The sequence below is a fragment of the Euleptes europaea genome, chromosome 3 (assembly GCF_029931775.1).
Source record: "Euleptes europaea isolate rEulEur1 chromosome 3, rEulEur1.hap1, whole genome shotgun sequence".
NCBI classification, from domain to species: Eukaryota; Metazoa; Chordata; class Lepidosauria; order Squamata; family Sphaerodactylidae; genus Euleptes; species Euleptes europaea.
In genome coordinates, this window is record NC_079314.1 from 7,569,615 (window position 1) to 7,597,026 (window position 27,412).

Consider the following 27,412-nt stretch of genomic DNA (forward strand, 5'->3'; position numbering starts at 1 on the left):
CCCCAGCACCCGTAAGCTTTCCGAGTCACACGCTGTGTGAAGCCTGAGCAGTCGAACACGAGGAGGCAGCGGCAGAAAAGAGTCCCCATTACCGGCTGCACGAAGTTCAAGTCTTAAAAGGATAGGGCAGATTTGAACCCTAAACATTAAAAAAAAAGTCTCCAGGCAGTCCATGCTCTGTCACCCAGTTACATCACGGATTCCTTTTCACAAGAGTTGATGCGCACCAAACGGGGAGGCCCGCCCCTCTTGATCAGCGGAGACCCCTCCTCGGTGTGCACCCCTTTGACGCCGTCCGCCACGTCCGTCTTAATCTCCATCAGCTCTTCCGCCTCCATCCGGCCCTCCGTCCTCTCTGTGTACGCCTGCAAGAGGCCAGCGCCAAAGGCATCCCCTTCCACATTCAGGACAGTGCACGTGCGATCCCTGAAGCGAGAGAAAGGGATCAGGGATACCGAGGAGAGCCCCAGTGGCACCCCCCCATTTCGGAAGTGGCAGATCTCTCTAAAGCACAAGACGCACTGGGAGAAACCAGAGCCTGTGCGACTCACTTCTGAGTTCCCCAGGGGCCTTGACTGGAAGTAGGACTCTGGACTAAATGGACCTGTGGTCTACCCAGCAGGGCTCCTCCTATGCTGCTGCCTCCACAAGGCAGCACTCTTAAGTGGAAGCCATGGCGGTTTTCTCCCTCCCATGCCCCAGGGGCCCACTCCACAGTCAGCACACGCCCGGCCAGCCACACCAGACCAGCCTGTTGAGAGATGCCCTCTTTGTCATGTATACAAACAGCCCTTCAAATATCAGCTGGGCATCATTAGGGCAGGCAGCAACAGCTGAAGAAGCCTCCTCATTTCCTCGCCCAGGACCTTGGCAGGAAACACCAACACACACATTTGGCCCACCAACACAGGCCATCGGCCTTGTTCTGCATGTTCCAGGACTACAGCACAACTGATGGTCAAGCCATGGGTTGGGGCTCATACTTGGCTTGCAGGGCTCCAGGGCTGGGTTTTGAGGCAGTCATGACTGATGACAGCATTTGGGGCCATGATGAGGAAAAAAAGACGGGGGGTTTCCCCACTCCAGATGCCTGACTTTCGAAGCAGTGATCCTGGAAAAAGTACCAGGATTGGCTTACTTGCTCGAGTTATTTAAAAGTGTCCTTCTCTGCATCCTTCAAGTTGAGAGGGAGACACTTGAAGAATGGCAGCAGAAAAGCATCAACGTGGGGGGAAGCGAACAATCTGCAGCTGATGCCCGCGGTGAGTTCTTCCCTCCAACGCCACCCCTTCTACCACCCCCGGTACTCACACAAGCCAGTCCACTGCCAGAATGAGGGAGATGTCGTTGGTGGGCAGCCCAACAGCCTCCAAGATGATGGCGAGGGTCAGGATGCCGCCTGCAGGAATCCCGGCCGCCCCAACGCTGGACGCTGTCGCAGTGACCCTGCAAAGCCACAAATGGGCAGGTTAGCGAGACGGCTGCCGGTCATCCCCCCCGACTATTGTTGTGGAGGTCTCCAGATAGCATGTGCCGTACTTGACAGAAGAAAAAGCCCTACATGGGTTGGGACCAGGGTATCTGAAGGACCGTCTTCTCCCATACGTTCCTGCCCAGGAACTAAAGATCAGAGGGAGAAGCCCTCTTGACAGCCCCATAGATCAAAGAAGCTCATTTGGTAGGGAGAGGGGGCCTTTTTGGTGGCAGCTCCGCCATTATGGAACAACTTTCAATCTTTAGGAAGCAGCTGAAGATGGTCTTATTTAGAATTGTAGTTGATTAGGTTTACCAGCAGTACTAAATTGTGATTTTAAAGTTCGGTTTTTATGTATTCTACAAGTGGGGGCCTGCAAAACTCATGGGAAGGGGGGGGGAATCCCATTCCCCCCAACCACTTACCTTTTAACAAAAAAAGAGCAGGGTTGTGGAGGGGGGAGGCCTCACCCGCCTGCCCACTCTAAGCGGCTTCAGGTGAGCTGGCGAGAGTATGGGGGGAGGATAGCCTCCCTAGCTGGCTCGCCTGCCAGCCCAGAGGGGCTTTGGGCAAGGCGGCGAGAGCCAGGGGGAGGCCTCGCCCACCCACTCGCCCACCCGCTCACTCACCTGGAACAGCTTCTGGCAAGCGCAGACAACGCTTTTTTTAAAACCGGGGAATTGAAACCTTCTGATTTCTTTCTTAGTTTTCAGAACTTTCTGCAGACTTGGGGACTATCCCAAGTTTGAAAAAACACCTATTGGGGTGAGTGTACCCCCCATCTGCGGATTTAAGTATCCACAGGCAGGGGGCACTTGTGGGAATTAGATATATAGATTTTTATGCTCCATAAGGAAGAAAGGTGGCTGAGAAATGCTTTAAATAAAAGCACATAAATTAGAAAACGAGAAGATTTAGAAAGGATGGATGTGATTACTAAGAGCCGTCTAGATATTAGGCAGAAGCTGGGCAGGAAGATCATATGCTGGTCATGAGAGCCTCATCTCCCCCATAAAGCCACAAACCAACTCATGGGGCTGAGTCACAGGGTCGGCAGCTGCCCCAGACTCCTTCTCTTGGGTGCCGCTGGGGAATTGTCCCTCTGCCGTTTGCTCTCACTTGGGAGCTGCCACCCAAAGCTACTGATAATCACCCAGGGCACCCAGACAAAGGCTGCTTTTGCCCCCCGTGCCACTCAAACACAGCCCCATCACACGAAAGGTCTGACGGCTTGCCCGGCTTTGTGGGCCCCCAGAATTTTGTCCCCCCAAAACAACCAGCTATGTGGGAATGCCAAGGTCTTGCCCAGAGTTTTCAAAAGCACGATGCCAAGACCAAGACCAAAACACCTACGTCCGGTGCCTGCATTTTGGGTTTCATTCCCCTTTGAACAGCGATCCCTTCCCTTCCACTGCATCACATGAAAACAGGGTCTTCCGAAGACAGTAGGGAGGGGGTGCAATTCTCCCAAATGCCTTGGAGATCCCCTGCCAGAGAGTACACCATGCTAAGTTCGATGGACCAAGGATCTAACTCGGCATGAGTTAGTGTAACTCCCACGCTAACTCTTGCACTGCTTGGCTGGGCCCCTAAAAGCATCGCAGGCCCAAGCGGCCATGTGAACCACCCCCGTGGCAGAGCCGGCCCCGGACAACAGAACAGTCTGAGACCAATGTCCACGTCACGCAACACTGCTGCTGTTAGAGACGAGCTGGACTGGACCTTGGTTTTGCAGGGATGCTGGAAGAGGAGGCTGCCCTTTAAACCCAAGACCTGTGAGCAAACACGGACAAGACAGGGAGATCTGGAGCAAGTCCACTCCCGGGGCTGACTGGCCTTTTGAGTTTACCCCCTCCGGTAGAGCAGAAGTCACCAAGAGCACCTTCCCCTTCCAGCCCACCAGCTGATTCCCCTGACCAGGCATGCAGTTCTCTTGCTGCCCAGTGTCTCAGTGAAGGGTCTTACTTCCTGGTAGATGACTAAGCACCTGAAGGCCAGGAGGGAAAAATACTCTTGCAACACAAGAAGCCTGCACTTTGTTCAGAGTCACCTGGAGGGAGCAAAATCCCTACTCAGCACATTTAAAGTGTGCAAAATTTGAGGGGCTGTGGCTCGGCGGTAGAGCATCTGCTTGGCATGGAGAAGGGCGCAGGTTCAATCCCCGGCATCTCCAGTTTAAAAGGACCAGGTAAGGTGAAAGACAACCTGCCTGAGACCCTGGAGGGCCACTGCAAGTCTGAGTAGACAATATTGACTTTGATGGATCACGGGTCTGACTCAGTATAAGGCAGCTTCATGAGTTTAAACTCTAGAGGCAACAAAAGAAAGATGGGTTGCTGGGTTTTTTTTGGCATTAGCCTGCTGCTCAGTCTAGCTACTGACCACAGCTTTATTCCAAACCAAATATTTTTTGTAAGATTTGGCATTTTGACAGGGGAAGGAGAAAAGAGGGAGGCAGAAGGAACATCTGGGAAGAAAAATCTGACTACAGGCCACATACAGACTCACATAACCACTGGGACGCCCAACATAACCTCCCCCCACCAAAAAAAAAACCCTTTCAGCCTTAAGAGCGCACCGCAGAAACCCTGAGAACTAGAAGCATTCTCCAGCAAAGGAGATGAGTTCAGGAGTTTATGACATCTCTTGGATCTTTTACGAAGTTATCTGAGGAAAAATACATGCATCTTTTATGCTTCATACGTGAGGCTGGGGTGGATCCTCTTAAGAATTTTATGCTGAGTGCAGAATCAGCCTTCCTGAATAAATCTCAGCTTTTGTTCAAAAATGAGACAAATTCCTAGCCCTCAAGACAACCAGACTCTTGCTCCGTATGGCTGTTGTTCAAGTCCAGCTCGGCTAATACGAGCTCCCTTGTGAGTACTCCCTAAAAAGCACGGGTCCTCAGCCTTTTGGAGCCTGTGGGAGCATTTGGAATTCTGACCCGGCACGGTGGGTGCAGCCACAAAATGGCCACCATAAAATGGCTGACACAGGAGGAAAAGCTAGACACACAAAAAAAAACCAATTTCCACAGCTTAACTTCATTCACTCAGTGCAGATCCTTGTGCTGTGGTGGCAGCTGCTGCTAAAGCAACATTTAAGAAATCTGCACAGCCAATCCAATCGCCAACAGTCCATCAGAAGCCTTGCTGGGCCCACCCACTTCCTAAAAACACTTGGTGGGTGCCAGAAAAGGTGTCGGCAGGTGCCATGGCACCCACAGGCATCATGTTGGAGACCCCTGCTCTAAAATTTGACCCAGTAAGCCGCAGCTTCTGTCCACACGGAGATCCCTTCTTACGGGAATGTTTTGTAGTTCTCTTGCCCACTGCCCCACCCATGTGGCACAAGGTGACATGAATCCTCCCTTCGTTTCTCCTACAACCTCGTAATACTATTTTCTTCCTAAGAAAATTACAACCCGTTCAAAAACAGAGGGGGCCACGCCCAAGGGTACGTCTTCTTGAGGATACGGCAGTTTCGGGAGGGTGAACTGAGAGGAGGCCTCTCTTAACATGGCCATGGAAGCTGCCCTATGTCTATTCTGCTCAGCATGGTCACACATGAAGCTTCCTCATAGTGAGTCAGACCGTCAGTCCATTGAGGTCAGTATTGTCTACTCAGACTGGCAGCGGCTCTCCAGGGTCTCAGGCAGAGAAGGGGCTTTCACATCACCTCCTGCCAGAATCGTTAACAGGAGATGCCAAGGATAGAACCTGGGATACTCTGCCACGGAGACACAGCCCTTCCCCTAGTTCCTCCTCTAATTGGCCTCACTTGCTCCGACTAACTGATCTGCAAAGGCCTCTCTCCCTCCCTGCTGTCTGACATCCTTTTTTTTTAGCATGCAGATGCCAGGGATTGAACTCAGGACCTTCTGCATGCCAAGCGCATGCTCTAGTACAAGGGGGGAGGGGGAGAGACATTTTTGTAACATTCACATATATATTTACTTAATTTCTATCCCCACTTTTCTCCCCAATGGGAACCCCAAAGGGGTTTACGATGTTCTCCCCTTCTCTGTTACCCTCACAACAACTCTGTGAGGTAGGCTAGCCTGAGAGTGGGTAGCTGGTCCAAGGCTGCCTCATACGGAGCCAAGCCTTCGTCTCACCCAGCTTGGCACTACCAGTTCCAACCAGCAGCCGCTCTCTAGGGCCCTCCAGGGTTTTCCCACCCTCGTGCCCACAACAGCTCTTCAGCCGGGTGACGCCCCCTCCCAGGAGAGGGCACGGGGCCTTCCGGCAGGACTCACAGAATGGTGATGACTTGGATGAAGTTGAGGGGAATGCTGTTCAGCTGGGCGATGAAGACGGCGGCCACGCACTGGAAGAGAGCCGCCCCGTCCATGTTGACCGTGGCCCCGATGGGCAGGATGAAGCGGCTGATGTGCTTGGAGACGCCATTGTTCTCCTCGACACATTTAATCATCAGAGGCAGAGTAGCGGAGCTGTGGTGGGGAAAGGAGTGAGGTCAAGGCAGAAAGGTCAAGGGTGTACCAAGACAAACAACACAAGCTGAGTATCCCTTATCCGGACATCCAATATCCGGACTGACCCGAAAACCAGACTTTTTTGAGCCGGCATGCAGGCATTACTCACAGCAGCAAGCCAATTTACTTTCTGATTGTTCGATATACACAGAATTATTTAAAATATTGTTTAAAATGACATTCAGGTGATGTTTATAAAGTGTATACAAAACATAAATGAATTCTGTGTTTATACTTGGGTCCCATCCCCAAGATATCTCATTACATATATGCAAATATTCCAAAATACGGAAAGATCTGAAATACGGACCACTTCTGGTCCCAAGCAATCTAGATAAGGGATACTCAACCTGTATATGTGCAGAATGGAATATCAGATAAAGCCTTTTGCCCCTCGGCATGTTACATTCTGTTTTTTAAAACAAGTGCTAGCTCTGAATCAGGAATATTTGCATTGCATTCTCTTAACGCTCATGCAACTATTTACAACCTGCCCCACACCAACACTGGCTGCTGCAATGCCACAGAACATTCAAAATGCCCTCAGCTGGAAGCAACAGAATGTTAACAAACAGGTGCACTCAGCAGGGATGTGAAAGGTCTTCAGCTGGGAGGCGGGGAAATCAAAGGCACGGTTTAGAAAGTTATGCATCTGAGACGGAATTTGGGGGAAAGGGGGAGAATCAAGGCTTCTAATTCAAAATACAAGCACAGTGGGGAGCCCAGAGGCAAAGGGAACAGTGTTAGTAATGAAACGTGAAACAGAGGGAGTACTGGGGGGCTAGAAGTGGCTGGGAGTTCAGAGGGCCAAGGATGCTCAAGTCAGGACAGGAGTCCTCAGGGGCCATGTGCTGTTGGCAGAAGGGAGATCCCAAAAGCAAGGAACCTTTGGGGCCAGGGGTGGGGGTGGTGCAGAAATCCAGGAAGTGGCAAGGCAAGGCCAGCCAGTCACCAGCCTCAGTTTCCCTATGAGGTGTGCTGAAGCTGCCCAACCCATTCTGCTGTAAACTTATATTTTAAATCTCACTCTTCTTTCAAAGAGCAGCAGAAATGCCTTTCTCCTTTATCTTTACTACAACCCATGCGATATATTGGTCCTGATATTTTGACCGGCAATACCCAGATGTGAATGATATTATTGAAGCCTGGTGATTTTGTTATAAAGAGTTCATAACATACTCCAAGTTGTTATTGGGTCACCTAACTGTGGTTTATGACAATTTTCCAGCGCATGAATGGGATGAGATTGGACTAATTATGTTTCTACCGTGAGCCGCCAGTGAAGGCTGTTTGCTGAAACGCGTAAGGCACTTTGTTTCGGCTTACTGCCTGTGGATGTTTGCACTCTGTTTTTGAACTGTTATTATAGTAAATTATCTCTGGGAGAGGTTGAGCCAAAGGATAATGACTGGCCCCAAGCTGCCCCCAAAGCTTTGGGCAGACTGGAAATTTGCCCCAGTGTGGTGTAGGGGTTAAGAGCGGTGGTTTGGAGTGGTGGAGTCTGATCTGGAGAACCGGGTTTGATTCCCCACTCCTCCACAGGAGCGGCAGAGGCTACTCTGGTGAACTAGATTTGTTTCCCCACCCCTACATATGAAGCCTGCTGGGTGACCTTGGGCTAGTCACAGCTCTCTTAGAGCTCTCTTCAGCCCCATCTACCTCACAGGGTGTCTGTCGTGGGGAGGGGAAGGGAAGCTGGTTTGATTCTGCCTTAAGTGGTAGAGAAAGTTGGCATATAAAAACCAGCTCCTCTTCTTCCTAGTCCGAATCCAATGTGCCAATTGCAACGCAGCATTTCTGGCATTTGGGAGAACCATCACAAGAACTGGGGTGTGTGTAGGGGAACGAGATGGCAGAAGTGAGATGCACAAGGAACCTGATGTAACAAAAACTGAGCTCATCACTGTTACAGAGCCTGCGCCCAGCGGGTCTTCCTTTTCTGGCTGCCCAACCTCTTCAAAGGTAGGGGAGTTTCCCTACCCAGCCTTCCCCCGCAGTCACACCCCATCTCTCAATACCTGGAGGAAGTACCAAAGGCAGTGGCCAAGGCAGTGAAGATGCCCCAAAGGAACCGATAGGGGTTCTTGCGCGTGAAGACGAAGTAGATGGCCGGCAGGACAAGGAGGCCATGGATGGCGTGGCCCACGAAGCAGCAGCAGATGTACTTTCCCAGGCTGGTGAAGAGAGCTACCACATCCTCCATTTCTACTATCTTGCCAGCAACCAAGAACATGATACCCAGGGGGGCGTACCTAGAAGGGGAGAACCAGAAAGGTACAACGCAGGCCTCTAATCCTGTGTAGTCGGAGGGGAGCTGAAACCCCCGCAAAGCAGTGTGTTGCTCAGGTGGTGGGTGTTCACACACACACACAATTCCACAACAGCACAAACCAGGCACAGACTGGTTTACTGGGCACACACTTCTGCTTTCTGGAAGCGTCTAGGCCTTTGTTAAAGAACTGCAACTGCCCCACCCCAACCTTTTAGCCTTCATAGCTGCAAACACACAGAAGGCGTCTGGTAAGAACTGGGAAGCCGGAAGCATTCCAGTGGTCAGGCCTTCAGTGCTTATCACAGCTCTTTACCCTTGCAGCAGCTAGCAATATATAGCACTTAAAAACACACACAAACGTGCTCCAATTTGATGAAGATTACAGAATTTTGTCGAGCACCACAAAATCCTACAAAGCCAAGGGGGCTTCACAGTGCTGGACATTCCCTTGACACCTGAGCCCCTTTCCCACCGGCTGTGCTGTCCCTCCCCCTTTGAGTCTCGACATTATCCAGCCCAGTGCCGTGATCTCTTACCACATGATCCAGGAGACCAACACCATGGTGGCTTCGTTGAAGGAGTTGAAGAACTTGACCAGGATCTCCCCTTCAGCCCCAAGCTTCCGCAGAGCGATCCCAAAGGCGATGGCAAAGACCACCAGGCCCAGAATGTTCATCCCTTCGACCTCTCCGCCTTTGAGGACCTGAGGAAGCAGGGAGAAGGGAGTGCCATGTGAGCTGCTGGCTGGGGCAGGCGGAAGTGGGGGGGACTCACTTGAAGGAGTCGGGGCAGGGAAACCCTCTGGGGAGCAGAAACCCCCGGGGCAGTGGGGAAGCACAGCCAACAGGCACTTGACTATTCATGGAGGAGGAGGAGGAGGAGAGGTTGTCCTCAAGCAACCAGGTGAAAGGTTTTTATTGCTTTACTACGCTGACACCCTGTCCTACCTGAAAGAACAGAATACATGCCTTGCCCTTCATCACCTGTCTGTGCCTCTCCCACCACCATTGCTATCATACCCTTTCCTCAAAGGCAGCCCCAAACCTGAGAAAAGAACCAGGCAGTTACCCCAGCTGCCGTTCTCACTGTGCAACCCCATCTCCTTGCTATTCCCAAGGAGGAGAGAGAGGGCAAAGAGCTCCAAGCAGGGAATTCCTTCCTGGGCTGTAACAACCAGGGGGGTGATTCAGGCAAATGAGATGGGCGCATCTTGCAGGGCAACTCAAACACAACAAAAAAAGAACCCAACTTCACACATAAATGTGACTTGCAAGTAGGCAGGGGGGGAAAGAACAGGGTAATAGTTATTTACTTCATTTATACCCCACTTTTCTACTCAATGGGGACCCAAAGAGGCTACAACTCTCTCCCCTTCTCTATTTTACCCTCCTAACAACCCTGTGAGGTAGGTTAGTCTAAAAGGCTGTGACTGGCCCAAGGTCACCCAGCAAGCTTCCATGGCAGAGTGGGGATTCGAACCTGGGTCTCCCAGATCCTAGCCCGACATTCTTAACTGCTACATCACACCGGCTCTCTAAATGGAGGGAGGAGGAGAGGAGAATGATGTCAGCTGCTTTGGGTCCCCACTGGGGAGAAAGTCGGAGTATTCATGAATTAAACAAATAAAATCAACAGGGAACATAACATGGCTCTTAGAGGCCAGACAGAGAAGATTCTGAAAGTTTCACTATCAGGACATCCCTAAATCTTTGCTGGCTCCATCCAGCACCCCATGTTCAGCTCTTGCCTACTACCCCTGCTGCTCCATGATGGCTAGAAATAACCGAAATGCTAATATTCTTCCCTTTTCAACTAAAGCACACCCTGATGTAATAAATAAACGCATTTAATACAGTCCAAGACCAATAAAAATAGAATCAATATATTCAAACTTCCAGTATATCAAATAACTTTTGAGAAAAGAAACATTTTAAAATTATAAATTCACATATACATTATCTTTATAAAAATAAATATTCTTCACTTTTCAACTAAAGCATACCCCGATGCGCACTCATTCATCACTGAAGCTCATCTCACCTTCAGCGTGGTGTCATTTTCAACAGTGACACCCTGCTCATCCGTTAAGTTCTTTTTAATTGGCAGCAACTCGTAAGTAGTCGCATACTGGAGGAGAAGCAGAACAGAGTGTCAAATACATCCCAAACTACCCAGGCTTTGCATCTTTCTTATCTACCTGACTTGGAAGCATCCAGAGAATCAAAACAACGCAATATGCTTTTCAGCCATCCCACTGTTTGCAAGCTGGAAGTGGAAGGATGGGCCAGGAAAATATCGTATCTCCACCTGCAGTTCAGCCACTGACCCCAGACAGATTAATCCACTAGTGCAACAGCAACCTCAATAGCCCAAAATAGCCAGAGCTTGTCATAGCTTGGATGCTAAGCAGGGTCAGCCCTGGCCAATAGTGGGACGGGAAACCACCAAGGAATTCCAGGGTCGCTAGGCGGAGGCAGGCAATGGCAAACCACCTCTGAACATCTCTTGCCTTGAAAACCCAAATGGGTTGCCGTAAGTCTGCTGCAACTTCATGGCACTTTCCTCCTCCACCACTGTGACACATCTATACTTGGAGGCTAGTTTGGATCTGGTTATTTTCTGTAACAAGGAATGAAAAGGGGTACTGGGGTGGATCTGATCTGGTACGCATGGAGGTATACACTAAATGATGGGGAACTCGCCTGCCTCGAACACACAGGCGGAGGCCACGTTCCCTGAAAACCTTCCAGCTTCCTCCCTTTCCCTCATCCTTGTGCTCTTTTTGCGGATTTGCCTTTGTTTAAATTAACATGGTTTCTGAACATCTAAGCCAAACTGGTTCCTGCCTTGAACCTGGCTGCGTCTGAAAAGGAGTTCAACAGCAGTAGATAAACAGCAAGATGGGAAAGATTAACTTCATTAGGTCATTTAAACGGCGGAGGGTGTGGAAGGGGCACGCGTCAAGATGCCACTGAGGCCAACTCAATGCCTGGGATTCAACTGGAGGCCATTCCCTCTCCCAGCAATGGATGGTTTCTTGAAGGGGGAGGAGAAGAAGATAACCCAAATCCACTCACCGATCGGAATGCAGCAGAGACCAGGTTGGAGGGGAAGATGTTCCTGTGAGGAGAACAAGAAATCAGGTCAGGAGTGATAGAAGAAAAGTTGGTTTTTATACCCCACTTTTCTCTACCTTTAAGGACTCTCAAAGCAGCTGACAATCAATCACCTTCCCTTCCACTTCCCACAACAGACACCTTGTGAGGTAGGTAAGGCTGAGAGAGCTCTAAGAGAACTGTGACTAGACCAAGGTCACCCAGCTGGCTTCATGCGGAGTGGGGAAACCAACCTGGTTCACCAGATTAGCCTCCGCCACTCATGTGGAGGAGTGGGGAATCAAGCCCGGTTCTCCAGATCAGAGTCCACCGCTCCTAACCACTACACCATGCTGATGCGGGGGAACCGTTGCCCTCTTCTATCCACCACACACAGCTAACTCATCTGGGAGCGCCATGCCCCTTTCAGCCAAAGCCCAACCTGCACCCTTCTAGACAACCTCAGCTACGTTCTTTTTTGGCTACTTGTGACTGTCCGGCACGTACACACCCAAAAGACTAGCCACACCTCATGACAACCAGAAGAAACCCCTTCTCATGTGTGAACAAACACGCCAGACCGGCCCCTGTGAAGTCTGGAATGTTATCCTTGCAGAGCCCGTGGTTAGAACACAAGAAAAGCCCTGCTGGATCAGACCCAGGCCCATCAAGTCCAGCAGTCTGTTTATACAGTGGACAACCAGGTGCCTCCAGGAAGCCCACAAACATGATAACTGCAGCAACATTATCCTGCCTGTGTTCAGCAGCACCTAATATAATAGGCATGCTCCTCTGATTCTGGAGAGAATAGGTATGCATCTTGGCTAGTATCCATTTTGACCAGTAGCCGTGGATAGCCTCCATGAACCTGTCCACTCCTCTTAAAGCCTCCCAAGTTGGCAGCCATCACCACATCCTGGGGCAGGGAGTTCCACTAGTGGTTGTAGGGGGATCATCAAGGGACCCTTCCCTCTGCCATAGGAAATTTCCTCCATGAGCGCAACAGATCTGTGTGATCCAATCCTTTCACCCCAGTTTGCAAGGCCTGCCTGAAGGCAAGTTCATATCGGCCACTGGTGACTAACTATTTAGAAGCCTTACTCTAAACGTGATTGTATTTTGTGCATTGGACACCCTAAAGCAGAGGTCCCCAAACCTTTTCAGCCTGTGGGCACCTTTGGAGTTCTGACACAGGGTGGTGGGCACAGCGACCACCGCAGGACAAGGAGCCAACCCACATACACACAGAGGAAGCCCAAGTGCCCGGGGGTACAAGAGGACTAATTTTTTAAAAATACACTGGGAAAGAGCAAGATAATAAAACCAACACTGTGGTTATTTTAACCTGTACAGCCAATCAGATTTCCCATCGGCAACTGAGCAGGAACCTCATTTGCCCGCCCCCCACCCAATTTCTAAAAACACTTGGTGGGCACCAGGAAAGGCATTGGCTGGTGCTCAGGTGCCCACAGGTTACACATTGGGGAACCTTGCTCTAAAGTAGCTTCGCATAACGTCAGCAAGAATACCAGCCAAGACTAGCCAGGTCAGGGGCTTCCCTGCTCACAACATACCCATCGTCACAGTTATTCCACACCAGCTCTCAAAGCGAAGATGCATCCCCCCTCAGCTTGCCGCTTCCAATTATCCGAGCCTTGCTCAAAAGTAGCCCGTAGTGTGGCCCTGGCTCCTGAACGGCTCAGCGGTCACAGTTCTAAGCCCTCACCTGCTGGCACCTGGCTTTCTCTCTGGCCTAATCCCCTTTGGGCCACACTGTGCCCCCCCTTTCACCGAGTTCAGAGCAGGACACTCGCCAGAGGATCGACCGGGCAGCACAAACCAGATTACCTGCTAATCCCTGTATTGTCCCACTTTACGAAGGGAGTTACCCCCAGAGCTCTGCCAGACCGGTTTGTGGTTGGCATCAAACGCTGTGCCCTTAACCTAAGCCGGTTGACTGTCAGCTCTACAGCTGGGGGGGGGATGGGGGGCACTCTCTTGGCGCTGGGCAGTATTCAACTGAACTGTAGCTGCTATAGGGGCACAGGGGGGATGATGCACCTCTCAGAACAACTCCACATAGGAAACAAGGTGCCAAAAAAAAATGTTCTTGCCACTCTAATTTACTAAAAAAATAAAAGGATAAGCCAAAAGTATCCTCTGCTTTCCAACAGGTATCCTGTAAACCCCCAGCATTCCTCAAGTCTCTGCCCCTTCTCCTCGCCACCCAAATACAGTTTTCTCCGCCAACAATCCCAGCCTCAGCCACCATCTTGCCTTATGGGGCACCGGCACACCACGATATCACTGCAAGGGGCACGCATATCAGATGGGCAAAGGACCCCCAGGAAGAAAGATCCGGGGGGTGCCCTGGCTTAGCCCCCTCCCCCCAGTTCAGTATCCTCAGCCTTCGTGGAAGACATGGAGTTACTCAGCCACATGAGGGAGGGGGAGGTCACGAGCCAGCAAGGGGGGCCTCCCCACAGCCAGAATAAAAAACAGCAACCAGCCAATACACGACTAGGCAAATTGGAGCTTGGCAACCAGTCTGAATCCATTTTGCATCAGTGGCAGTATGGCCCAGTGAGGAGAGACTCGTAAGCCAGGAGGGTGGCAGAGGGAAAGGGAAGGGACGCCGTATGGAAGAAAGGTCCTTCAGTGGCTACCAGCCATGGTGACTAAAGGGAACCTCCACCTTCAGAGGCAGTCAACCTCTGAATCCCAGAGCCAGGAGGCAGCATCAGGGGAAGGCCTCGGCCTCTATGTCCTCCAGAGGAACTGGTTGGCCGCTGTGTGAGACAGGATGCTGGACGGGATGGGCCCTCGCTGGTCTGACCCAGCAGGGCTCTTCTGGGGTTCTTGTGTTATGTTCCTTCACGGGTCATCGAGAGGCAGAGGATGCCGGACCTAGAGATGAAGGAGCGCCTTCCCCCCCTCCATCCTCCTCCAACCAAGCGTTCCAAGCAACTGTCCTGAAACCACCCTGGGAGGGGAACATGAGCCGCCCCTCACATGGAAGAGCTGCAACCCTTTCCCAGTTGAGACCTGCTTCAGAAAAGCACGGGGGTTGGGTTTCCTCTCCCCAGATTTAACAGCCATTGGCTATTCATTCATCTGCCGTTTCACACTTTAAAAAGGGGGGGAAATGATTAATTTTTTCTTGCCAGTATAAAGAGAAACGTTGCCAGGTCCCTCATGCAATCCACCAACCTCCTTGATAGCAGATAATGCAGTATCCGCTTCTCAGAAAGTGTCAATAGCTGTTTTATCCAGGGAGTGATATATTTATTTCATGCAATATTATTTTGTGAACATGCTAAAACAATGTGGGTTAGGGTGTCTTACTTGATCTGGACAAAATGGACATTTGTGTTCTCCTGCATTAATTTTATTGTATCTCCCTTGTGTCTCAACTGAGTCTAAGGCATTACACTTTGCCAATTAGAAATCTAGAAATTTAGACAAGCTTTCTTACCAGCGGACACAGTCTGGCAAGGAAGAAGTTCTGTCAAAGGGTTTCTGAGAGAGGAGAGGTGAATATTAAAGATTTGCATCCTTAAACACGAAGGACCAATCCTCATTTAAGATCTTATTTTGTAATTGTTTACAGCTTGCTTTCCGAATACTATTCCTTGCAGCTTTCAGTCGCTCTATTGGGAGGGAAAATCTTTTGTCTAACCTACTAGTCCAGGTGGACCCAGAGATATCGACTGAAACATATCAGAAGCTGCTGGATGGCTCAAAGGAGGAGAACCGAAATTCAGTGACAAATAGATATATGAAGGGTTTGGGAGCCCCAGTTCTAACTGCAGAGTGGAGGAGGAGATACATCGCGGAATACCCAGCAAGTTTCTAAAAAATTTAACCTGAAGAATATCAAGATGTTTTATATTGGCCAGGGGGTTGGGTTTTCATGGATGGCTGCAGGGACCACCCCTGCCACCCAAGCAGGCAAGCCTGAAGGGAGACCCGGCTTTTGTCAAGAGCGGCACTGCTGGCTCAGCAAGGCATTATCCCCACTTGAGGGAGGATTCAGAGAAGGACCCGTCTCCCGCATCTGAAAGCTACTGACGGCCCCTGCCACCTCGAAGAGACAGGCCAATTTTGTGTGCGAGCAGATGGCACCCTGTATGACCCTGGCAAGTCTCAAGCACGTCTAACTCTTCACACATCAGGTTGGCAGCCTCAGGGAAAGGAGAACGAAACTTCCTGGCTTGGGGCCAAGACACCGCTTCCCTCGCTTGATTTTCACAAGCACAGCATACGAATGAACCAAACTTCAGGTTAAGCACCCCAGAGGTGATGCATCTTCTCACTGAGAAAGTAAGTAGGTGCCTGACAGATTAGGATTAGGATCAGGGCCCACCCAGTCCACACCTCATTTACAACCATGCTCCCACGAGGCATATAAAGCAAGGCATAAATACAACAAGCCCTGCCCAACGACTCCCTGTCGCTAGCACCCGCTATTGAAAGGTACACTGCTTCTATACATGGAGGGTCAGCTTAAGACTCTGAACAGAACTTCTATTTAAAGCCAGTTCTTACGTCAACTATGCTTCAACATGTAACACAATCTGTTGCAAATAATCAGGAGTAAGCTTGCACACCTTGTTGTTAAGAGGACCCCCCCCTCCTTCTGGATCAGCCTGCCATTTATAACTATCACCCCACCTTCAGCGTGTGATCTTGGGCATGCTACGGGGACACACACACTAAGGTTGCCACCCTGTCAAGTCAGGACAAGCTCCCAACCCAGCACAAGGCAGGGATGTGCCACACCAGCAGGAGTGCCACTTTTTGTAAAAAGAGCCTTGGGTGGCAGTTCAACAAAACCCCCCCCCCCAACAAATAATAGGATTTCTATCAGAATTTCTTGCCTTCTGGGGAGCTCCCAAAGTGCCCTGGGGCAGGGACAGCCCTACATTTAAGAAAAAACTTCTTATGTGCCCTTCTGCAGAGTGACAGGTCCCAGAACACACGGAAGAAGCGTTTCTCTTGGGGCACATTCACAGTTCACTCAGCGCAGAGAGAGAACCCGTCGCTACACATCCATCACTCGAGGACAAACTGAACAGCAGAATCAGGCAAAGGTCAAGGAGTTGACGCTGCTGGTTCAGATTGCAGGTTACAGTTTTAAGAACTGCTCTCCTACATTTAACAGGCAAGAACCAATTCAATGCTGGAAGGGAGCTGGCCTAGCGGGGAAAGAGGGGCCAGCGGCTCTCCCCTTGCTGTGCTAATTCCCATCCTCAAATAGGGAATTATAGGGAATATCACCCACCCCTTCACAGGCAGACACAACCCACCTGATTAAGGCAAAAACCTTGAGCAGCTGTTCCGCCCCGGCATGGCCTATGCCGAAAACAGTGTTCTCTTTGTGACTGCTCTGAATACTCTTCTTTCTCGCACACTTTCAAACAGGGTGGGCGTGACGGCGATTCGAAGGAACTCGTGCCCAAGAAACCCAAGAGGAGGCGAGATCAAGTGGCAGAAAACTGGCCTGGGTGAACCCACAGCTGAGGTGGGATTCGAACCGCAGGCTGGAGAAACTGGAAGCGCCGGGTTATATCTAGAGATGCTGGTATCTTCCCTAACCTTGCAGGGAGGGGGGAGAAAAGCTCAGTTCTAAGATAGGGAAAAGAAACAGTTTTCCAGCCCTAGTCTGAGAGTTGGAGACCTGGATCCGGGGGTCAGCAGCGTGCCCCAGACACCCTTCCCTTGGAGCCCAGGACTGAGATTTGTGTGTGGGGGGGAGTTACCCAAAGATGCACCCCGCCCCTCTGGAAACAGTAAACAGACTTCAGCAATGCCAGCTGTTTGGCAGGGACCAAAGCAAGGAAGAGCCGGTAAAGCCTCAGTCAGCCACGGCTTTCCTCTGTCAACAGTGACGCAGGCAGACAGCCCTTCTGCCACGTCGATTCCACAAACTGGTTTGGCCACCGCTTCAGCCTTGAAAGCACACGCCGCCAGTTCTTCACATGCCTCCTTCTGTTACCTTATCACTGACTTGCTTTTTTTTTTTTGATAGAATCTGTAACACACACCCCATTCCAATTTGGACCTCAGGTCTATCTTTGAAAGTGTGGCAGTTTAACCATGCTGGCATCCCTCTTGGCTTTCTAACGCCCATGGTATAGCAGAGTAAGATGATTTAAAAAATAAACCACAATCTTCCTGAAGGGAGAGACCTTCTGAACTCTCCCCTTCAACCTGATTTTAACCATTTTCCCCATTCTTTAAGACCCACTCCCCCCACAGTACTGTTAACAGGATTTTTACTTGTGTATTGCTTTTCCCGGGTAGTTCAGCAACACTTCCCTCTCTCAATGGATCTCAAGGGCCACTCCCTTCTTACCATCTGCATGACCTATCTAATTATGCCACAATATTTTTCATCGTACATAGAAAGTTTGGCTGACTGCCGAGGTAGATCTACATTCAGGTTATGATCACTGAAGTCACCTGTTAATCCCAACATTTTCCCCATGCTGCCTCCCGGATTTAAAAAAATCACCTTCAGAACTTGGGGTGGGGGGGAGAGAGAAGAGAACAGCATGCCCCCAGGGCTAACTCACATTTTTAGCTTGGTATTTCCACCAACAGCAGTTCTGTGGCTTAGTTTGGTCCTTCTACGGCTGTAAGACCTAGATTGCCATCTCTGTAGGTCTCAGTCCATGAAAAAACTGACCAGCCACTGTTACAGTTCCACCATATTTCCATTTCTCCACCATAACTATGTTCTGATGTCAGAAACTAATTCACCAACCCTGCCTCTGAGGCAGCTTCCTTATCTCTCTCTTCCCAAGGCAACAGGCAAGTCTCACTTTTGTCTGTCTATACCATGGGGTCCCCAACACGGTGCCCATGGGCACCTTGTTGTCCACAAACATTTTCCTTGGTGCCTGCCAAGTGTTTTTGGAAAGTGGGTGGGGCCAGATGGGAGCTCTGTTCAGCAGGACTTCCGATTGGGCATGCAGATCTTTAAAAATGTTGCTCCTGCAGCAGCTGCCACCACAGAACAATGATCGTCACTGTTACTGAAGATAATCTTTGTGCAATGGAGAAAAAACAACAGTAAGTTCATTTAAAAAGGCACCCTGTTAAAGAGATCTTCTACCTGAAACACTGAAGAGTTACTATGAGAGTTATGCATAACCTCTCTCTAACATTTGGTTGGCTTTGCCTCCCGTGGCAGCCATTTTGTGGCAGCGCCCACCACCCTGTGTCAGAATTGCAAAGGTGCCCACAGGCTCAAGAAAGGTTTGGGACCCCTGGTCTACACATTCTCTCTACAGCAAGACTTAATTGAGCAAGCCAAACCATGGTTTGATTGTACCTCTGGGATCTTTGCCAGGATTAAGGCAAAAAAACCATGCTGAACAGCTATGACTCCACTGGACCCATTAATACTTAGTTAATCCCTGGAACCCAGGCCTGCTTCGGTTCTCTTCCTCCCTGAAGAACCCCAACAACATACCTGTTGCAGCAAGAAACACACAGCAGATGTATCACAGAATTTGAGGTGTTCCATGTGTATATATAATTGGTGTTATTATCCATTATTGTGTATAATAAAATCTCCAGGTATTTCCCAATCATATATTGTGGTCAGTCTATATTATCTGTTTTCCTGCTACCCAAGTTAGGGTTGCCAGGTCCCTCTTTGCCACCGGTGGGAGGTTTTTGGGGTGCAGCCTGAGGAGGAAGGGGAGGGACTTCAATGCCAGAGTCCAATTGCCAAAGCGGCCATTTTCTCCAGGGGAACTGATCTGTTGGCTGGAGATCAGTTGTAATAGCAGGAGATCTACCCCAAGTGCATGTTACGAACGCCTCCCAAGAACAGGAAAAAAAGGACGAGGTCAAGATTTCTACCACCCACTGAAGAAGCAAACCATGTGGGAAATCCAGTGTTTAAAATTCTGAATGGAAAAGCAGCTGGACTTTTCAGTTTTGGTCCCATGTAAATACTGATAATCTATATTTTAAAATTGTTTGATGGGATTGTTTTCTTCCTTGTGAGCTGCCATACACATTCTGCAATGTCACTGCCACAGAGGCCCCCAAAGCAGTAACTTGTGCAGTTCTCTCCAAGCCCTGGGTTATGATTACAGCTAACAAATTTACCCCAAGAGCCTGCAAAAAAGGTCAAACCAACCCAGTGAGCCAGAATGACAGTTCCCAAAACAAGGAATATCCAAAACAGCCGGCCAACCATTTCACTCCACTGCCTACAAACCCCTAAAAGGGTGTTCTTTGGCCCAGACAAGGATAGATTGCTGAGGTCCAGGCAGCCAAAGGCTTCCCCCTCCCCCCTCAGCCCACAAAAAGCCCCAACGAGCTCTCATGCAGACACCAGACGGCTAATTTTTTTCCTAAAAGGCCTTCCCAGAAGAGAGAGCCTTGCCACACTGGCTAAGGAAACTCAATACCCTGCGCCAGTTGCATCAGACTCCAAGAACGCCACCTACTCTGCTCCACCCCTTTCAAGACAGATCAAGACTGAAAGAGCCAGACAGCATAGAAATAGCAGCACTGGTCACAAGAAATATTGCTGCCGGTTCCCCTTTCTACCGCAGTCCGGGAACTCCCCTTACGAGGCGGACAGTGAAAGAGACGGTGAGTGTTGCAGTCCGTTCCACCCCCACCCCCCAGTCTGGTTCTTGGTCAATCTGCAGGCACCCAAACCAAGTTTTATAAGCCAGGGGCGTTTTTAAGGAAAATTTAAATGCCAGTGAATGCTATGTGAGTCATAAATGAGGAAAACCTGACACCCTGGGCGTAGGGAGAAAATTCAGAAGGATGTTATGGCTGTGACCCAACAGGTCTGGAAAGATGGACTTCACCAGAAAGGGCTGCTCACCTCCATCCCATTCCCCCCCACACACACACTGACTCAAACTGCAAGCACCTTTGGATAGGGACACATGAACACATGAATCTGCCTTCTACCAAGTCAGACCCCATCAATGTCAAGATCATCTACTCAGACTGGTGGCGGCTCTCCGGGGTCTCAGGCTGAGGGTCTTTCACATCACTTACTGCCTGGTCCTTTAAACTGGAGATGCCGGGAATTAGACCGGGGACCTTCTGCATGCCAAGCAGAGGCTCTACCACTAAGCCACAGCCCCTCACCTCTTTAAGCTCAGGGAGAACCAGGGATAGATCCATCTACACACAGAGCAACTCTGGATAGCGGCAGTTCACAACAGAGAACTGGACTGCCACCACCCTTGCCCTCAGTATCCTTCCTTGTAGTACAGGGGTGGGGAATGTCAGGCCCGGGGGCCGTTTAAGGTTCGCAAAATCATTTGGTCTGGCCCTTCGTGGGTCCTGGCAGATCTCTAGCTCAGAAGGATCTAAGACTGGTCATCCGCCCCCTCCCGCGGACAGGAATAGCCTCTATTCAAGGCTGATGTGAGTTTGTTTTGCCAGAAAAGGAACCGTTTCCCCCCTTGCAGAAGAGTCATTAGCTATGGAGCTGCTAGGACCGCCCAAGAAACTGTGTTAACCCTTTCCCACCCAGGCCATGGAGAAACGTATTCCCTCTGTACTCCAAGAGGGCTGAGGGCAGAAGTGGCGACAATGGAGGGGTTAAAGGGGGCAGGGCCAGAATGCGTGTGGGGGGCAACGTGTCCTCATTTCATCCCTGCAGGTGGAGGTAGCAGGAGCAGGCTGTAGAATCCAGCCCTGACCATGCGGAGCAGGAACAACTCTGGCGTGTGGCTGGATGGCTACGCCTGGCTGGTGCAACAGACCATCCTGTGCCACCAGGTGGGCGAGTGCGCCACCGGTTGGATGTCTGCCTGCTTGCCCACGCCGGGGGGGTGTCATCTGGGGCAGCTCCCTGCTTGGGGCTTGGTCGGCTAATTTTTAAGTTGATAATTTTGTATGGCCCGCAAATGATGTTATAAATATCCAAATGGCCCTTGGCGGAAAAAAGGTTCCCCATCCGTTCTAGAAGAAGAGTTGGTTTTTATATGCCCATTTTCTCTACCTTTTAAGGAACCTCAAACTGGCTTACAATCTCCTTCCCTCTCCCCACAACAGACACCTTGTGAGGTAGGTGGGGCTGAGAGAGTTCTGAGAGAACTGTGACTAGCCCAAGGTCACCTAGCAGGCTTCATGTGTAGGAGTGGGGAAACCAACCCAGTTCACCAGATTAGAGTCCGCTGCTCATGTGTAGGAGCGGGGAATCAAACCCTGTTCTCCAGATTAGAGTCTACTGTTCTTAATCACCACACTGGCTCCAACTACCTACTATCTGCCTATTAACCAAGACCCTTGGATTCAGGTCGGCCTGAAAGGGACCTCCACTGTTGTGAAGGGTTAGGGGCTCAACTCTCCTGGACCGCCAGGGACGCTAACAGTATGGGTACACCCAAGCACAAAGCAAATGAAAGATTGCTTCACAGGCTAGTATAGGTTTCAAGACCTACAGATGAAAGACGATCCTGAAACAGCTGCACATCACCTCCGACCTGACCCTTAACAGGAGATGCCGGGGACTGAACTTGGGACCTTCTGCGTGCCAAGCAGAGGCTCTTCTACTGAGCCACAGCCCCCCTCCACCTTTGGACCTGCAGGTGACTCCCAGTACAGAAGTTTGGCAAAACTCAGAAAACATCTGTTCTCTTTACTGGAAGAGAGGAACAAGTAGACGACTGAAGACGAGGGAGGCAGCTGTCTTGTTTGGCTGGCGAGCAAACAGCTCAAATCATGACCATCACTGTAACTTGCGCTGGACAACTCACCCTCCTAGCTGAAGTGGTTGCACAACAATAGCGTCTTCCTGCCTTCCCTTCCCCTCGGTCCTGGAGAAGTTCCAACTGGGGAAAAGCCAAGAAGGACGATGGTCCCCTCTGACTCAGGACAGAAGGTGGACAAAGGCAGCGGGGGAGGGGGCTGCCCAGATTTCACAGAGTGGAAAACTAGGCTTCCTTTGGAAGGCCAATGAATGGTCAGCAAAGAGTCTGCTAGAGATCAGCATGGGCACAAAGCGACTAGATAAGACAGAGGAGGGAGAGGAGGAAAAGGAGATGTAAGTTTGTGCAAAGCCGGGGGAAGAAGGAAAAAGAAGATGCACTGTGAGGGAAGGGCAGGCTGAAACTGCCTTATTGCATGAGATAAAAGGGAACCCCCCTCCCCTCCACACACTGTCATACATTTTTCTGAGCCCTTGAGTCATGCCAAATCAGAAATCTTGCTGGAATTTAGACAGCTTGTTCTGATCACAGCATAGATTGTTTAGAGCATCCGTTAAGCTAGAGGCACCCCAGCATTTGAGGAGCAGCATGCGGGTCATGTGGAAAGGCAATGCACATGTGCGGGTGAGGTCAGGGTAGGGAAGGAGAAAGCCAGTCAGCTTCCTCATGCAGCCGTTTCCACAAAAGATGCCCACGTGAGAGTTAAGAAAGCCTTTCAGGGGGAAAGTCTAGAGAACTGAAACCGGAGGGAGTTGGTGGATGAGTTTTAATTTAGCTGCTAAAAATAAAGATACTTTCAACTGGTTTTAATTTTATTGCAGCATTCAGTTAAAAGAGCCTTTTGGGAAGAAATTAGAGGAAACCATACACAGTGGCAATCCTTGCTTATGTTTCCTACCCCATGAATATTATTTTAGTTTTCGCAAAAAAGTGTCCCCTGAAAATTACATTTTAAGATCAAGGTTCTGAAGCAGAACTTTGAAATTCCAGATTTTTTGGGCAGAATTTCTGCTCCTTACATGAGTTATGTTTCCGTGTTCTAGCAAAGGAGCCACCTTTGTGGTGATCAAAAGGTGTGTAGTAGTTAGAGCGTCAGACTAGGATCGGAGAGAGCCAGTTCAAATCCCTGCTCTGCCACAGACGCTTGCTGAGGGACCTTGGGCCAGTCACACTTTCTCAGCCTAGTCTACCTCACAGGGTTGTTGTGAGGACAAAATGGAGCAGAGAATTATATAAGCTGCTTTGGGTCTCTACTAGGAAGAAAGGCAGGGTTTGGAGTAAATAAGTACCTTCCAAAGAGAGGAAAACCTGAGCAAGGAACACTGCCAACCCCAACTGTAGAAAGGTGTGGTTGTCATTCCTCCCTGGTTACAACTTACATACTGACAACACTGTGTACACATTAGTTACTAGCCTTTGAATGGGAAGATGCAAAAACACCATCCTCTGTTCCAGATTGGAATGTTAACAAAGCAGCCAACACTAATTAAAGATCTCCAGGTAATGTGGGGAGAAGATTACTCCTAGCTGGCACCAAAACAAGCTACACCCACAGCACCACGCTGGCACCAAATGCCAACTGCACCCACAGCTCCAAGCTATGGAAAAAGATCTCACCACAGATCCAAGATGGGGAGCACATGCTCAGGCAGAGGAAGTGGGGAGAAAAGACTCCTTCCTTTTCCCTCCCCTTCTCAGAATCCTGTGGTCCAGGCCAGCACCTTGGTACCTTGTGCCAAGTCAGCATACCCAAGCTCCAAGAGGAAGAAAACAACAACCAGGTAGAGCCTGCGTGACCTAGATCAAAGAACATTGGTGCATTCATAACAAGTTAGGAGACATGTTTGGGAGTTCCCCTCTTGCAGTCAATGACTCTTTGAGTACACACAGCATTCTCTTAGGGTAACCACTACAAGAAATTATCCTGATTTTATCAGGAGATTCTGATTCTAGGGGTCCGATCCTTGCAAAAACCAGATCTACTGAAGAACAACAAAAAAGCAGCTCTTCTCATTTTCTAGCTGGGATGGTAACCGAGACATGAGCAAAAGTCTCAAATTCTCCTTGTGATAACCAGACCTACAGAGCAAGCACATTATATTGCTGTGTTATTTTTCTCACAGCCACCTTTCCCGTATAAAAATTCATTGTTGTATCTGTGCCATGATGGCCAGAAAACACAAGCGGCTTTAAAACATTGGATAAGCCTCCGCCTTATGGAACAGCCTGCCTGAGGAGGTCGGGAAGGATCCCACTTTCCTGGCTTTCTGCAAACTACGCAAAACTTAATAATTCAAGAGGGTTTTTCTGCACAGGCAACCCGGTTGCACTGTACAAAACGGTTCACAAAGTTACTTAGATAAATTATTGCGGACAGTGGTCTACACTACCGTGTACAGATTACTGTAAGTAAGATCCTACTATGTAATTTTGCATCATTCAATGTGTCATGTTAATAGTTATGCTTTGCTTCAGTTCTGTCTTTAGACTTTTGGTTGGTTCTACAACCCTAATCCTATTGCACCGTTTACTGAGTATCCCAATCCTGTTGATTGCATTGGCTCATTCTGTGCAAATCTGCCTTGAGTCCCAGTGAGAAAGGCGGGCTATAAGGAAGACAAATAAATAAAATAAATTAGACAAGATGACAAAGACAGATGGTAGACACAATTCTCTTGGAACGGAACTTCCCTCCAACATAGGAAATAAAAGAGTCCTGTGGCATTTTAGAGCCTTCATGGAATTTATTCCAGCCACAGCTTCTGTGAATCAGAGGTTCACCTCATTGGATGCTTTTGCGGGAATAAATTCTGTCATGCCTCTAAAATGCTATGGGGCTTCTCTTATTTTGCCACTACTAAAACGGCAACTGCTACAGAACCATCTCCATCATTCAAAGAGCATCTCCAAATGATAAGAAGAAGCAATCAGAGATTCCAGCCACCCTTTTGATCATTTGCCCAGGCTATCTAGCAGGCTACACATCCCTGGCAGATGCTGAGCTAAAGTGCCCCTCTGGGCTGTCTCACCCAAACAATATCTAAACCTCCACATCCCTCCAGAAACGCACACAAAGGAGTGGTTTTTTTTTGCATAGTTCTCTCCCTGACCAGCACAGTCACACTGCAAACTTTGCATGTTTCAGATACACTGCTCATCTCCCTGCAAGTTCCCAGTCCACCAAGGGACCCAGGACTGGTCCCAGCAAGCTCCAGGCTTCCCCTTCCCACGCAACCAGCGGCTCATGTCCCAGGTGGCTTTTTCCTCCCCTCCACACACAGTCGTTTTGGGAAGAGCTGGGCCTGATGCTGCTGCCCCTCAGTTGGACAGAATGTTCTGCCAGCAAGAAAATTAACTAACTAATCAGTAGCCTTTTTAGGGCGGGTGTATTTAGAACAGATGGGGAAAAAATAAATGTTTATTTCTCCGGGAAGGAGAGGAACGGCTACAAATTGATTCCATCGTTTAACACAATCCTCTGACGCAGGATTATATTCCCTCTCAAATGCGCAAAAGGCGTGATGTGGGAAAAGAAGGCAGATGGGAATAAACAAATCTAAGAAAAACTTATGGGGTGGGGAAAGAGGTGGAGTGTGTCCTTGAATGCCACCAGATTCCAAAGGTTCTCACCAGATGTTCACAGCCCCAATTTCCTAAAAGCAAAACCAGGAATAGATCCATCCAGACACTCAGCAGTTTTGGGGGTGAACTGTGAGGGTTTTAAAAATGAAAAACAACATACAGAGTTGATAATTGGTCAACCTGACAGGCTGCAGGACTGCAGCAGCCAAATCTGCTAATTCCCCCCTTTTTTTGCAAAGTAAGACTTGTGCTATTGACAGGGCACAGAAAATTCATGCATCGTTCACTGGCCTTTGGGTTTCCACCTGGGGTTAACCTCAGCCAGGCATGGAAGAGGTTGCCTACAATAAATTTCAAGTAGCACCACAGGAACATTTCCCACATGAACACCAGCTCCCCCTTGGGTAACTCTCAGTCACCCCTCTGAACATCCCTGGCTGAGAAATGCTGCACCAGCAGACAGGAAACTTCTCCAGGTGGAGATTCACCTGCAAAGGTTCATTCTCACAAACATATGTGTCATGGCTTCACAAGAGTGGGGGATAAAACCACATAGCCTTTCCCAGTGTGGTACAGGATCTGGGAGACCCAGGTTCGAATCCCCACTCTTCCATGGAAGCTAACTGGGTGACCTTGGCCCAGTCTCACACACTCAGCCTAACCTACCTCACAGGGTTGTTGTGAGGATAAGATGGAGACGAACGTAAGCCGCTTTGGTTCCCCATTGTGGGGTATAAATGAAGCAAATAAGCATGCCTCAGTGGGCAGGGACTGGGCAGAAGTCGCCCCACCCCACCCCTTGGAAAGGCGAACAAACGTGCCTCTAATTCACAGTGGGTAGCCGTGTTAGTCTGTTTGCAGTAGTCAAAAAGGGCAAGAGTCCAGTAGCACCTTAAAGACTAACAAAAATATTTTCTGGTAGGGTATGAGCTTTCGTGAGCCACAGCTCACTTCTTCAGATACCTGAAGTATCTGGTATCAGATACCTGGTATCTGAAGAAGTGATCTGTGGCTCACGAAAGCTCATACCCTACCAGAAAATATTTTTGTTAGTCTTTAAGGTGCTACTGGAAACGTGCCTCTGTGCATGTGAAGCTTTGGGAATCCCTGCCAGGGGCCCCTCACCTGATCAGGTCCAGGAAGGAATCGGCCACATCTTTGGAGGGGGGCATCTCCCCCGCCTGCCCCAGCTGCTTGGGGGGCGAGGCGCCCTCCCCGGGCTTGACGATGAAGGCCAGCACGACGCCGATGGAGGAGGCCAGCAGGGTGGTCAGCAGGAAGAAGAGCATGGCCCAGCCGCCCAGCCGCCCCAGGGCCGCGGGGTCCAGGCTGGCCGCCCCGGCCACCAGGCTGCACACCACCAGGGGCAGGATGATCATCTTCAGCAGGCGCAGCAGCAGCTCGCCCGGGAAGGAGAAGTAGAGCACGTGGGTCGCGCTCAGCTCGCGGGGCATCTGCCGCACGCCCAGCCCCACCGCCACGCCGGCCAACACGCCCGCCACCGTCAGCAGCACCAGCAGGTTGGCTCGCAGGCAGCCCCGCAGCCGGGAGGCGCCCGGCCCGGGCCCCTCTTCCCGGGCCGCTCCCAGGTCCCCGTTGGGGGCGCCTTTCTCCGCAGCCATGGCAGGAGGACCGCGGCCGGTGCTTTAATCCGCAGTCGCGTTTCTGGCGGGGAGTCCAAACTTTATTCGCTTTTTGGGCTTGTTCCAAAAGGAGGCGCGGGGACACGACACAGCTGGAACCAGAAACAAAGCTGTTGTTTTTTTCCCTCGAGGTCCCCAAAGCGCA

At 50.1% G+C, this 27,412-nt stretch overlaps 1 protein-coding gene across 1 annotated transcript; it reads right to left on the bottom strand.

Moving 5' to 3' along the window:
• Positions 1-188: 188 nt before the first annotated feature.
• SLC1A5 (solute carrier family 1 member 5) lies at positions 189-27,246 on the bottom strand. Its single transcript, XM_056845920.1, has 8 exons — positions 26,750-27,246; positions 11,319-11,361; positions 10,282-10,368; positions 8,778-8,944; positions 7,988-8,221; positions 5,733-5,927; positions 1,312-1,446; positions 189-426 (listed from the first exon to the last, which is right to left on the bottom strand). The coding sequence occupies exons 1-8, from the start codon at positions 27,244-27,246 to the stop codon at positions 189-191; spliced, it is 1,596 nt and encodes a 531-aa protein (XP_056701898.1).
• Positions 27,247-27,412: the final 166 nt, after the last annotated feature.

What these genes read in the sequence shown, in the direction of transcription:
- SLC1A5 (XM_056845920.1), bottom strand. Translation starts at nt 27,246, where the DNA reads ATGGCTGCGGAGAAAGGCGCCCCCAACGGGGACCTGGGAGCGGCCCGG. An exon ending in TCCTTCCTGGACCTGATCAG is followed by an intron (nt 11,362 to 26,749) that starts GTGAGGGGCCCC and finishes TTCTCCTCACAG; the next exon opens with GAACATCTTCCCCTCCAACC. An exon ending in CTGGCAGTGGACTGGCTTGT is followed by an intron (nt 427 to 1,311) that starts GTGAGTACCGGG and finishes CTCTCGCTTCAG; the next exon opens with GGATCGCACGTGCACTGTCC.